Raw genomic sequence first — 13,206 nt, forward strand, 5'->3', positions numbered from 1 at the left:
CCCCCTCCCAGCCCCCAGCCCCCAGCCCCCAGCCCCTAGCCCCTAGCCCCTAGCCCCTTAGGCCCCCAGGCCCTCAGGCCCCCGGGCCCCTTTAACAGGGCGGCGGAAGGGGCGGCCGGGGGCGGTGGCGGCGCCCAATGGGCTGCGCGGAGCGTCACTTCCCGGCGGCGGGAGGCAGCGGCGAGTGTCGAGGGCGGGGGGCGGCCGGCGGGGGCGGGGCGGCCGGCGGAGGCGTTGGCAGCGGGCTGGGACCCACGCGGCGCCGCGGCCCACCTGGCCTGCAGGGCTCCCACCCCCGGCGGCAGCGGCGGCGGCGGCACGATGCCCTTTGACTTCAGGAGGTGAGTGTGGCGACCCCGGCCACCGGGGAGCCCCCTCCGCGGGCGCGGGGGATGCTCGGGCACGCCGCGGACCCCTCCCGCCTGGAACGCAAAAGCGGCCCTTCGCCCTGTGCACGCCTCGGCAAGCCCTCGGGGACGCCGGGCGGGCCCCCCTGCCGCACACAAAGCCAGCTGGAGCCTCGGAGGGCCTCCTCGTGCAGCGGGAAGCGAGGCCACCCGCCTCTCGGGCCGCTCCGCCCCTTCCCTTCCCTCCGCGGAGCCCCCTCCCCAGGCTGCCCCGACACCTCGCAAACTCGCATCCCCTTCCCCCCATGCTGGGAAACAGGTTTCCTCCCTCCCCTAGATAGGAGCAAACAAGCCATCCCCTTCGTCTCCTCTACAGAGCCTCCTTTCGTGAACCCCACCCCAGCTGACAGGTGCGTCCAGGGCACCTCGGATGAGCCCCCAGGGATCCGCAGGGGTGTGCAGACCCATCCCGCCAGACAGCTGCTGGAGGGTTTCAGGTTTCCATAGGCTCAGACTCTCCCTGACTGGCCGAACCGGAGGCCTGTACCCCAGCCAGTCCTGGTCCTGTGCTCTGGGTATGGGGGCTCCATGGGGGAGGGGAGGAGGTAAGGGAGCTGTGGGCAGGGCTTTGCAGAGGGCCTAGCCTCATCTGACCTTGGCTTTCTACAGTCACCACAGTGGGCCCTTTGTGGGGTCCAGCCGCCTCATGGTCCACGTTGTGCTGGGCTAGGCCTTCTGGAAGTCTGCCTAACAGGGGGTCTACATCCAGACTTTCCCTTGAGGTATGGAGCCCCAGGGGATGCCCTGGCCTGAGGCAGCCATACTGTGGTGTATAGCTAGAAAAATAGCAGGGCTTTAGTGGGGAGGAGCTGGATCAGATTCCTGGCTCTGCCCCCTCCACTGAACAGCTTGGTATATTCTAGAAGTTAGAGGCGAAGACTCTGGGTTCAGACCTCCCCTTAGCTGCTCAGCTTGATGACTTGGGCAAGTGTCTGAGCCCTCTCAGTATCTCTGTGTCACCACTTGCAAATTGGGGCTAAAAATAAAGTCCCACCTGCGAGGGCTGAGTGCATAAGAAGCGCTTAATTCAGAGCCTGGAGGAGTGCAGAGCTCAGAAGTGGGAGGTTAGTGGAGAAGCAGCCTCTCCATGATGCCACTTCCTCATCCACAAAATAGGGATTCTGGTCCCTGCCAGCTCCTTCCCTCCCTACAGGTGTGAATGAAGTCAGGGTAAAGCGACAGCCTTCCTGGGAAGAAAAGCTTGGCAGTGACCCCCATGGCATGTGGGCATGTTGGAGTTTAAGCATGGAGAGAACATTGGCCTTGGAACTCTTGCAGTGGCTGACGTGGTACTCAGCCTGCCCTGGGCACCATTGCCATCTCACAAACAGCCTGCCCCTTCCATGCAGCCCTGGGGCTGGCACCAGGGTCTCAGACAAATGCTTGCAGACCCAGGGCATTTTCATACAAGGAAAGCCCCTGTGATGGAATTCAGGGGCAGTCCTCATACCGACGGTTAACATTCAGGACATGAGAGAGCTGTAGCTGGCACATTGATTCCTGGTTCCATAAAGCCTCCCATTACCCTGGTTGATAATTCCTGCCCTCGCCCTGCATCCCTTTGTGATTCAGTAGGTTCCAGTGATTTTGACCTTATTGGGGAAGTCACTGCTTTCGGGCATAGAATTCATTCACTCTGCACCTAATCTCCCATTTTAGGAGGAGGAAGTTGAGGGCTGAGGGTCTTGCCCTGGACCTCATGGGACCTAGATTGAAGGGTGGGCCAGGGTCCCAGGTCACGCACAGCTCCTGACCTGGTGCCCCTTGAGTTGGAGGTTTGGAGTGTCCAGGTACCATGGGGGCCCCAGGTTAATGAGATGTTTTAATCAATTTCCTTGAAGGCTTGTGCCACCACAGAACAGTGAGAATGGATTCAACACTTCCCATTCACACCTTGGAGGACAAGCCTAGTAACCTACACTTCTTAAGATGTGTTCGTTCCAGGTCTCAGGTTCTAAGGAAGGGTCCACTTTACACGCACTTCAGTGTTCATTGGTCAAACGTTTACTGAGTGTCTGCTCCGTGCTCAGCCCTCCGCCACGTGCCCCACTGCAGAGCTGGGTGACATGTGACTCGTTTGCCCAGGGCCAGGCAGTGGTGAGCTGGTGGAGCTGGGATTCGAACTGAGGACTGTTAGCTGCAAAGCCTTAGCTGTGGGAGAAAAGGGAGGTCTTGGAGGGTCCCACAGCCCTGTCAGATCTCTTAAAAACCATGGGGAAATGGAGAGGGGCATGCTCTGATTGAACCCCCCCCTCTCCCTGTTCGAGGCCAGGGAGAAGACCAGGTTTCCTGATCGTTTTGCTCTCCTTAATACAGAACACAATCAGAAAGGGGGAAAAAGGAACCTCTTGCTCTTTCTTACCAGAACTCCTTGTTTTCCTAGTGCCTGTGGGACCTCGTGCACCTTACCTCCTGTGTGCTTTCCTGTCTGTGAAATGGGGATGAGAACAGTACCCGTTGTCGAGAAGATTAACTGAGCCAGTGTGTGTAAAGCATTTAGATACAGAGTATGCACCCAATAAATATTGGCCACTCTTTTCATTATTTGTGTTATTTCATCGAAACACCTGTATTTCCTAACACTGTATAATTCACTTAATTATTTTATGCTTATTCTGTTTTTTCCTCCCATGAAAACATGAGCTCCCTAGGGCAAAGATCTTTTTTTTTTTTTTAACATCTTTATTGGAGTACAATTGCTTCACAATGGTGTGTTAGTTTCTGCTCTATAACAAAGTGAATCAGTCATACATATACACATGTTCCCATATCTCCTCCCTCTTGCGTCTCCCTCCCTCCCACCCACCCTCCCTCCCTATCCCACCTCTCTAGGTGGTCACAAAGCACCGAGCTGATCTCCCTGTGCTATGCGACTGCTTCCCACTAGCTATCCATTTTACATTTAGTAGTGTATAAATGTCCATGCCACTCTCTCACCCTGTCACATCTTACCCTTCCCCCTCCCCATATCCCCATTCCGTTCTCCAGTAGGTCTGTGTCTTTATTCCTGTCTTGCCACTAGGTTCTTCATGACCTTTTTCTTTTTTCCTTAGATTCCATATGTGTGTGTTAGCATACTGTATTTGTTTTTCTCTTTCTGACTTACTTCACTCGGTATGACAGACTCTAACTCCATCCACCTCACTACAAATACCTCCATTTCGTTTCTTTCTATGGCTGAGTAATATTCCATTGTATATATGTGCCACATCTTCTTTATCCATTCATCCGATGATGGACACTTAGGTTGCTTCCATGTCCTGGCTATTGTAAATAGAGCTGCAATGAACATTTTGGTACATGACTCTTTTTTTTTTTTTTTAAATAACTTATTTTATTTTATTTATTTTTGGCTGTGTTGGGTCTTCGTTGCTGTGCGCTGGCTTTCTCTAGTTGCAGCGGGTGGGGGCTACTCTTCGTTGCGGTGCGCAGGCTTCTCATTGCGGTGGCTTCTCTTGTTGCAGAGCAAGGGCTCTAGGCACGCAGGCTTCAGTAGTTGTGGCACGCAGGCTTCAGTAGTTGTGGCTCGCGGGCTCTAGAGCGCAGGCTCATTAGTTGTGGCGCACAGGCTTAAGTTGATCTGCAGCATGTGGGATCTTCCCGGACCAGGGCTCGAACCCATGTCCCCTGCATTGGCAGGCGGATTCTTAACCACTGCGCCACCAGGGAAGCCCCAACATGACTCTTTTTGAATTATGGTTTTCTCAGGGTATATGCCCAGTAGTGGGATTGCTGGGTCGTATGGTAGTTCTATTTTTAGTTTTTTAAGGAACCTCCATACTGTTCTCCATAGTGGCTGTATCAATTTACATTCCCACCAACAGTGCAAGAGTGTTCCCTTTTCTCCACACCCTCTCCAGCATTTATTGTTTCTAGATTTTTTGATGATGGCCATTCTGACTGGTGTGAGATGATACCTCATTGTAGTTTTGATTTGCATTTCTCTAATATTAATGATGTTGAGCATTCTTTCATGTGTCTGTTGGCAATCTGTATATCTTCTTTGGAGAAATGTCTATTTAGGTCTTCTGCCCATTTTTGGATTGGGCTGTTTGTTTTTTTGTTATTGAGCTGCATGAGCTGCTTGTAAATCTTGGAGATTAATCCTTTGTCAGTTGCTTCATTTGCAAATATTTTCTCCCATTCTGAGGGTTGTCTTTTGGTCTTGTTTATGGTTTCCTTTGCTGTGCAAAAGCTTTTAAGTCTCATTAGGTCCCATTTGTTTATTTGTGTTTTTATTTCCATTTCTCTAGGAGCTGGGTCAAAAAGGATCTTGCTGTGATTTATGTCATAGAGTGTTCTGCCTATGTTTTCTTCTAAGAGTTTGATAGTGTCTGGCCTTACATTTAGGTCTTTAATCCATTTTGAGTTTATATTTGTGTATGGTGTTAAGGTGTGTTCTAATTTCATACTTCTACATGTACCTGTCCAGTTTTCCCAGCACCACTTATTGAAGAGGCTGTCTTTTCTCCACTGTATATGCTTGCCTCCTTTATCAAAGATAAGGTGACCATATGTGCGTGGGTTTATCTCTGGGCTTTCTATCCTGTTCCATTGATCTATGTTTCTGTTTTTGTGCCAGTACCAAACTGTCTTGATTACTGTAGCTTTGTAATATAGTCTGAAGTCAGGGAGTCTGATTCCTCCAGCTCCATTTTTTGTTCTCGAGATTGCTTTGGCTATTCGGGGTCTTTTGTGTTTCCATACAAATTGTGAAATTTTTTGTTCTAGTTCTGTGAAAAATGCCATTGGTAGTTTGATAGGGATTGCATTGAATCTGTAGATTGCTTTGGGTAGTATAGTCATTTTCACAATGTTGATTCTTCCAATCCAAGAACATGGTATATCTCTCCATCTATTTGTATCATCTTTAATTTCTTTCATCAGTGTCTTATAATTTTCTGCATACAGGTCTTTTGTCTCCTTAGGTAGGTTTATTCCTAGATATTTTATTCTTTTTGTTGCAATGGTAAACGGGAGTGTTTTCTTAATTTCACTTTTTCAGATTTTTCATCATTAGTGTATAGGAATGCAAGAGACTTCTGTTCATTAATTTTGTATCCTGCTACTTTACCAAAGTCATTGATTAGCTCTAGTAGTTTTCTGGTAGCATCTTTAGGATTCTCTCTGTATAGTATCATGTCATCTGTAAACAGTGACAGCTTTACTTCTTCTTTTCCGATTTGGATTCCTTTTATTTCTTTTTCTTCTCTGATTGCTGTGGCTAACACTTCCAAAACTATGTTGAATAATAGTGGTGAGAGTGGGCAACCTTGTCTTGTTCCTGATCTTAGTGGAAATGGTTTCAGGTTTTCACCATTGAGGACAATGTTGGCTGTGGGTTTGTCATATATGGCCTTTATTATGTTGAGGAAAGTTCCCTCTATGCCTACTTTCTGCAGGGCTTTTATCATAAATGGGTGTTGAATTTTGTCGAAAGCTTTCTCTGCATCTGTTGAGATGATCATATGGTTTTTCTCCTTCAATTTGTTAATATGAGATATCACGTTGATTGATTTGCGTATATTGAAGAATCCTTGCATTCCTGGAATAAACCCCACTTGATCATGGTGTATGATCCTTTTAATGTGCTGTTGGATTCTGTTTGCTAGTATTTTGTTGAGGATTTTTGCATCTATGTTCATCAGTGATATTGGCCTGTAGTTTTCTTTCTTTGTGACATCTTTGTCTGGTTTTGGTATCAGGGTGATGGTGGCCTCGTAGAATGAGTTGGGGAGTGTTCCTCCCTCTGCAATATTTTGGAAGAGTTTGAGAAGGATAGGTGTTAGCTCTTCTCTAAATGTTTGATAGAATTTGCCTGTGAAGCCATCTGGTTCTGGGCTTTTGTTTGTTGGAAGATTTTTAATCACAATTTCAATTTCAGTGCTTGTGATTGGTCTGTTCATATTTTCTATTTCTTCCTGGTTCAGTCTCAGAAGGTTGTGCATTTCTAAGAATTTGTCCATTTCTTCCAGGTTGTCCATTTTATTGGCATATGTATGCTTGTAGTAATCTCTCATGATCGTTTGTATTTCTGCAGTGTCAGTGGTTACTTCTCCTTTTTCATTTCTAATTCTATTGATTTGAGTCTTCTCCCTTTTTCTCTTGATGCGTCTGACTAATGGTTTATCGGGCAAAGATCTTTATCTGTTTCATTCACTGTTGTAACTACAGTGCCTAGAATAGTGCCGGGGCCACACTCACCCCCAGGATATGTCTCTCAGAGTCTGTCAAGGAAGCCAAAGGCATGGTGTGATTTGATGTGCCAGTTCTTCCTTTACTGGGAACCTTTTCAGCTATGGGTGGTTAATTTTCCCCCTTCCTTCCTTGAACGTGCTCTTCTCTAAATTGTAGTTGGGGGTGGGGAATAGGCAGAGTACAGAGGAGGGACCCGAGGCCTTCAAAGATGACTTGTGTTTGTTTTGCTCCTGGTGCATTGTTTCATTAATCGCTGGACCTTGCAGTGGTGGAACTGGCCTTGTGACCCAGTTCCGTGGGCGTTGGCCCTGCCCGGACCCAGTTCCGGCTGGCCGGGGCCAGAACACCTGCTGTCTCTGGCTCAGGCTTCTGGGGAGGGTGGGGCATTTCCTGCAGCCCAGGCCCCGGAGAGCCTGAGCACGGCTTTCAGGCACGCAGAGGTGGCCGGCTCCCTGCGACGGCAGCCTCTGAGTTGAAACCCCAAGACTGGGGGTGTGCTGCTGTTCTGTCACTGACCATCTGGGCCCTGGGACAGTTGACTTACCTTCTCCGAGCCTCAGTTTCTTCATTTTAAAGAGAAGATGGCAATCTTCATTGCCTCACCTTGTAGGGTAGATGTAGGGGCAAGTGAGGTGTCCCTGCAGGGTACAGCCGGCTGCATAATTTGTGGGGCCCAGTGCAAAATGAAAATGCAGAACCCCTTGTTGGAGAAGTATTACGAATGTCAGGACAGTGACAGCAGAGCATTAGACTAAGCCTAGGCGCAGCCCTCTGAGCACAGGACCCTGTGTGACTGCACAGTTCACACTCCTGTGATGCCGGCCCTGCTGCGGCGCCTTGGTTCGGCTTCCATAGCCTCTCAGTCTGGCCTTCCAAGTGGTCTCTCCTCTCCAAGAGACCCCAGATCTTAGAACCCCAGGGGAGCTTTCCAAAGTTGACCTGATTTTTTTCACATTCTGGTTTCAACCGTCAAGTGGGGCCCATTGCTCTCATCAAGTACGGTTTCCTTAGCTCCCCATGCGGCCTTGCCCGGGGGGGCCCCTGCAGCCCCCCTCACTCCCTGTGCCGGGGTCAGCCCCGACCACCACTGCGGGCTCTGAGCACATAATCAGCACTGAGCAGATAGTACGGTGGCTTATGTGAGTGCCTGTATTTCTACCTTACCTCATTCCAGAAGGATCTTGGGGCTGTTGACGGAAACACGTACTTTACAACAAGTTTAAAAAATATATAAATAGACTTAAAAATCAGGGCCAAAGGGAAATAAAGACCAGACTGGAGGAAAAATTATTTGAAAATCGAGCCAGCATTTCACATTTATTGAGCACTTACTAGTGCCTGACACTGTGGTAAGGATCTTACCTGTGCTCATGCAATCCCCCACCAACCCTGCAAGGCAGACACTGTTGTTATCCCGCTTTACAGATGAGCCAGTGCAAGTGCAGCAGAGTTAAGGGACGTGATGGGTCAGCAGAAGGCACTGGGGTTGGAATGCTGTTCTTGTGCTCCAGAGCCCCACTTGTATCCTATAGGCTCATCTCTAAAGCTTTGCCCTTCCATTCACAGAGTTCAGAGAGAACTGAAACCCCCTCTAATTGCATTCCTTGGCTTTCTCATCTCTAATCCTTTCCCAGTAGTGTTCATTAAGAAGCTTAAAGTCGTCAGCCTTTATTTTGTTTTTAACTAGACTCATGTGGTCTGACACCTGATTCTGAAATTGTCTTTAAAGAACCCTCACTATGGTCTCACAGCAATTTAGAGCCTCTCATTCTGGAGGGTCCAGGTTTTCCCACTCCGGCCACTGGGGCTTTAGAGTGTAGAGCATATGTTTACCTGCTCATCTGGACGTGGAAGGGGATGGAAAAATCTCTCCTCCTGAGGCGGTTTGGATTCCTGATACCATAGTATCTTGAGACTGGGCTTTAGCCAGCTGTGGCCTCGTTAAGTTCTGTTTCCCATCTGGTAATCCTTTCATTTTTTATTTTGGAGTTGCTCCTGGGCAGTTTTCATCAGGCACTGGAGAGGCAGGCAGGGTGTGAGGAGGGCATTTGGGGTGAGGCTTACCCACCACCTCTGTATCAGTGAACATCAGCTCTGCTGTATGTTAGAATCACTGGAGGAGTTTTAAAAATCCCCAAACTCAGGTGGTGCTCCAGACCCAGTAATCAGGATCTGAGGGTGGGGGACTCAGGCATCAGTATTTTATAAAGGTCCTCACGTGATTCCAGGTGCACAGCTAAGATTGAGAAGATTGCTCTAGATCCAGAGAACCCATATTTAGCAGGCCGAGAGCACAGGGGCAGCCAGATGCCAGAGTGGGTGTTTCGAGGGGAGGTTGGGGAGCAGAGTCTGGTCCCATCTGTCTCCCCTGCAGGCACATTCCCTCCTCTGGGACTGTTCTTCACTAGTAAAGCTGTCACTAAGGCAGGGCAGTGGTGGTGGGGTTACCTTTCCATGGATATCCTTGCTTTTCAAAGTGTGGTCCCCACACCAGCAGCTTCAGCATCACCTGGGAGCTTGTTGGAAATGCAAGATCCCCAGGTGATTTGGATGTACAGTAAGATTGACTAACTCAGCACCTCCCAGACTGTGCCGCTCCATAATGGGTCCCCCATTTGGAGATCCACAGCACGTGCATAACTTACTGAAGGCTCTGAGAAGTCCTGCACAAAAGGAACCAGAGTCACTTAGCCCAGCTTTTGCCAAACTTACTGTCTAAGCCACCCTTGTTCTTCATCGGCCGGCCAGTACCATTTCTCAGAATATTGTTTGGGAAACACAGCTGTAATTGTTCTTTAAGGAAGTGGTAATTAGCCTAATTGTCTGTTGTCAACTTTAACATTTAGATCTCTTAACTTAATTACATTTGTGTCTATGCAGGAAAAGTACCGAATGGGAAAAAAACCTGCCAACACTAGCATGTATTGGTTTTTAAAAGTCTTGACCCTTGGGAGAGGCAGGAGGAACTCAGGGATCCCTGTACTACCGAGAGCTCGGGGATACGTAAGGCGCTTTACAAATCTCCTCATCCTCTGCGTGGGCATTATTCCTATGTTACATCCAGGGAAATTGACCCGCAGAGATGCTGGGTCACATAGCTGGTGCATCTAGGGGTCCCTGGAGGACTGACAGTAAAATCCTTCCCTTGAATGCTTCCTTCTGGAATCTGCTGGGCAGCACAGCTGGACAGGAAGCGAGATCCGTTTGAAAGGGACTGAATGTTCTGTTTATCCAAAAGGTGGAAACCCTATTTGAGATGAGAGGCCTGGCTGTTACCAAACTTTAGTCACAGGTCCCTGAACATTGGGTGCTGGTGATGCTTTTCTCTCTTGAGTTGCCATCTGGGGCTCGAATTGCTCTGGAGGAGGAAAGGAGGCAAGGCGAATCTTACTAGTAGTGCCTGACGGTTCCTCAGCTGGTGATGTGTTGCACTCTGTGCTGGGCATGTCATTGGACTTGAAAGTCACACTGGCTCCACGAGATAGATAACGATTATTAGTCATTTATTTTTCTATATTTTATCTTTTTTTTTAGATGACTATTTATTTATTTATTTTATATTTTTAATTAACATACAGTAAAAGTGGCCTTTTTTGGTGTATTCTTCTGTGGATGTCAAGACTTTACATCGTGTAACCACCCCCTCAGTCTGGATACAGAAGTTTCATCCCTCCAAGAAATTGTAATGCTATCACTTTATAGTCATACTATTAATTCTGTGTTTTAAAATTGTGCTAAGAACACTTAAGGTGAGATCTACCCTCTTGACAGATTTTTAAGTTCACACTACAGGATTGTTAATGACAGGCACAGTGTTGTACAGCAGGTCTCTAGAACTTATGCGTATAACTGAAACTTTATATCCATTGAAGAGCAACTCCCCATTTCCTCCTCCTCCTGCCAGCCCCTGGCAACCACCGTTCTACTCTCTGCCTCTGTAGGTTTAACTGTTTTAGATACCTCATATAAGTGGGGGCAATATTTGGCCTTCTGTGACTGGCTTGTTTCACTTAACACGATGTCCTCCAGGTTCATCCGTGTTGTCACATACGGCAGGATTTCCTTTTTTTTTTTTAATTTTTATTTATTTATTTGGTTGCATTGGGTCTTAGTTGCAGCCCATGGGCTCCTTAGTCGTGGCTTGCCAACTCCTTAGTTGCGGCATGCATGCGGGATCTAGTTCCCAGATCAGGGATCGAATCCGGGTCCCCTGTATTGGGAGCGCAGAGTCTTAACCACTGCGCCACCAGGGAAGTCCCAGGATTTCCTTTTTAAAGGCCGAATAATATTCCATTGTTTGTATACACCACATTTTCCTTATCCATTCATCCATCCATGGACACTTGGATTGTTTCCACATCTTGGCTATTGTGAATAATGCTGCATCTATCTCTTCAAGATCCTGACTTCAATTATTTTGGATAAATACCCAGTCCTGGGATTACTGGATCATACGGTATTTCTATTTTTAATTTTTTGAGTATCCTCCATAGTGTTCTCCATAGTGGCTGCACTGATTGACATTCCCACGAACAGTGTACAAGAGTTCCAGTGTCTCCGCATCCTCCACACTTCTCTTTTGTTTATTTTGGTGACGGCCATCCTGACAGGTGTGAGGTGATATCTCATTGTGGTTTTGATATGCGTTTCCCTGATGATTAGTGATGTTGAGCATCTTTCCATATACCTGTTGGCCGTTCGATTGTCTTATTCGGGGAACTGTCTATTCAAGTTCTCTGCCCAGTTTTAATCAGGTTATTTGGTTGTGGGGTTGTTGTTGTTGTTGTGTGTTTTTTGTGTGTGTGTGTTTTGCTGTGAAGTTGAGTTTCTTATGTATTTTGGATATTAACTACTTTTCAGATACATGGTTCGCAAATATTTTCTCCCAGTGAAAAGGTTGCCTTTTCACTCTGCTGATTGTTTCCTTTATTAATTCAGTTTTAAAACAGGAAGCCAAGGTTCAGAGCTGGGAAGTGAACTGGCCCAGGGTACACAGCTGAGGAAGTACGGGACTGGGACTTGAACTTGGGTCTGTGATTCAAGAGCCAGGGTACTTCACCATGGTGCTCTTCTGCCTCGCTGGTACCTTGACATTGTCGATTTTTATGACTCTCCACCAGGTCTCCACTATCGTTTTCTCTCTTGCTTTCACATCAGGAGCCATTGACATGTAGAATTTAACTAAAATGTCCCTTGACTACTTTGGAAGAAATCTGGTGATATTTGACTTGTTTTGATGTTTTGCTGGGTCCAAGGGTACCTTCATGGTGTGGAGCAAGTGTCTCCAAATCTTCAGGGGAAAGTGCTAGGTCGTGGGCCACCCTTTCAGAATGTCCTTCTACACTGCAGATTCCTCCGAGGGCTGCCTTGACCTGTAAGCTTCCATTTTCCTCACCTGCAAAGTGGGGTGCTCACACTTTCCTTGCAGGATTTTTTTGAGGATGAGATGAGCTCGTGTGGAATGTGGGACCGTTTTACTCGTCGTGGCCGTCCTTGGCAGCATTGTCCCCGTGCTCTGGTAGACCTGAGCAGAGGGGCATCTGGGGGGTGGACGTGGTAAAGCCGGGGCCCCTTGGGTTTGCAAGACCAGTGATGCGCTCCTGTGAGAACACCTGGGGTGATTCAACCCAGAGCTGGGCTCCCCTCTCTAAGTGGCACCCACACGGTGACCCCAGACCCCAAGGCATTAAACTCTGGTGGGAGAGAAAACGGTCAAATGGTCACACACCCAGATGTCCCCAGGCCCTGGGCAGGTATCACGGGGCGGGGGGGCAGTTGGGTGCCGGCTGGGGCCCATCAGAGAGTGACGCTCCTTTGGGAAGGGGCAGCTCTCTGTGGCTTGTTGCCCTACAGATTACCCAATATTTTAGGAAATGATGAAAGTCTGATAAATTGTGTGAAAATGATTAGTAACTGCTTCCAGTTTTATTGCTGTTGAACATTATGCTGGGCCAAACCAAAGCCTTCTGAGGGCGGATGATGGCCTGTGGCTGGCGGCATGCAGCCTGTGTGTCTCACGTACCAGTGAACCAGCACACACTCGCCGGGTGGACAGGACTTGGGGCAGTGCCCCTGGACTCTCGGGAGGTGGCCTGGTGGGTCTGGGCTCGGAGCCGGAGGCAGAGGAGTCGAGGGACCCCCAGGTCTGGGCAGAGGCATCCTCGGGGCACGATTCTTCCAGGCCTGGCAGCCAGGGCTTCCCTTCTCTGGATGGTGCTAGGGTGGCACTGCCAGCTCTGCCGCTGGACCTGTCTTTCCTCCTCAGCAGTCCCGGGGCTGGCCAAAGCTCAGTTTGAGTGGTGCTCCCTTCTCCAGATCCCTTAAAACCTTCAGCCCTCAGGGTGTCTCAGGTGACCTCCCAGGGCTCTGCTGTGACCACAGTGCCCCCAGCAGTGCCCGTTTATCAAGTGCCAGGCTGAAGGCCTTTCTTGCATTCAGTTCATCCTCACATCACGTAGGAACCAGGTGTCATTCCCATTTGCCTGATGAGGATGCTGGACACAGAGGGGACAGGACTTGGCCAAGGTCACACAAACCACAGGCAAGTGGAACACTCTGTGATGCCAGAGCTGGTTTTCTTAACCACACTTGCGTGTCCCAG

The 13,206-nt window shown here is 48.7% G+C and overlaps 1 protein-coding gene across 1 annotated transcript in view; it reads left to right on the plus strand.

Moving 5' to 3' along the window:
- The first annotated feature begins 220 nt into the window (after nucleotides 1–220).
- Nucleotides 221–13,206, plus strand: part of ERGIC1 (endoplasmic reticulum-golgi intermediate compartment 1) — a 110,110-nt gene continuing 97,124 nt past the window's right edge. Inside the window, exon 1 of the mRNA XM_061189937.1 lies at nucleotides 221–341. Within this exon, the coding sequence (XP_061045920.1) occupies nucleotides 322–341 (20 nt within the window). The 5' untranslated portion in view covers nucleotides 221–321. The remainder of the gene's footprint in view (nucleotides 342–13,206) is intronic.

The sequence above is a fragment of the Eubalaena glacialis genome, chromosome 4 (assembly GCF_028564815.1).
Source record: "Eubalaena glacialis isolate mEubGla1 chromosome 4, mEubGla1.1.hap2.+ XY, whole genome shotgun sequence".
Taxonomy (NCBI): domain Eukaryota; kingdom Metazoa; phylum Chordata; class Mammalia; order Artiodactyla; family Balaenidae; genus Eubalaena; species Eubalaena glacialis.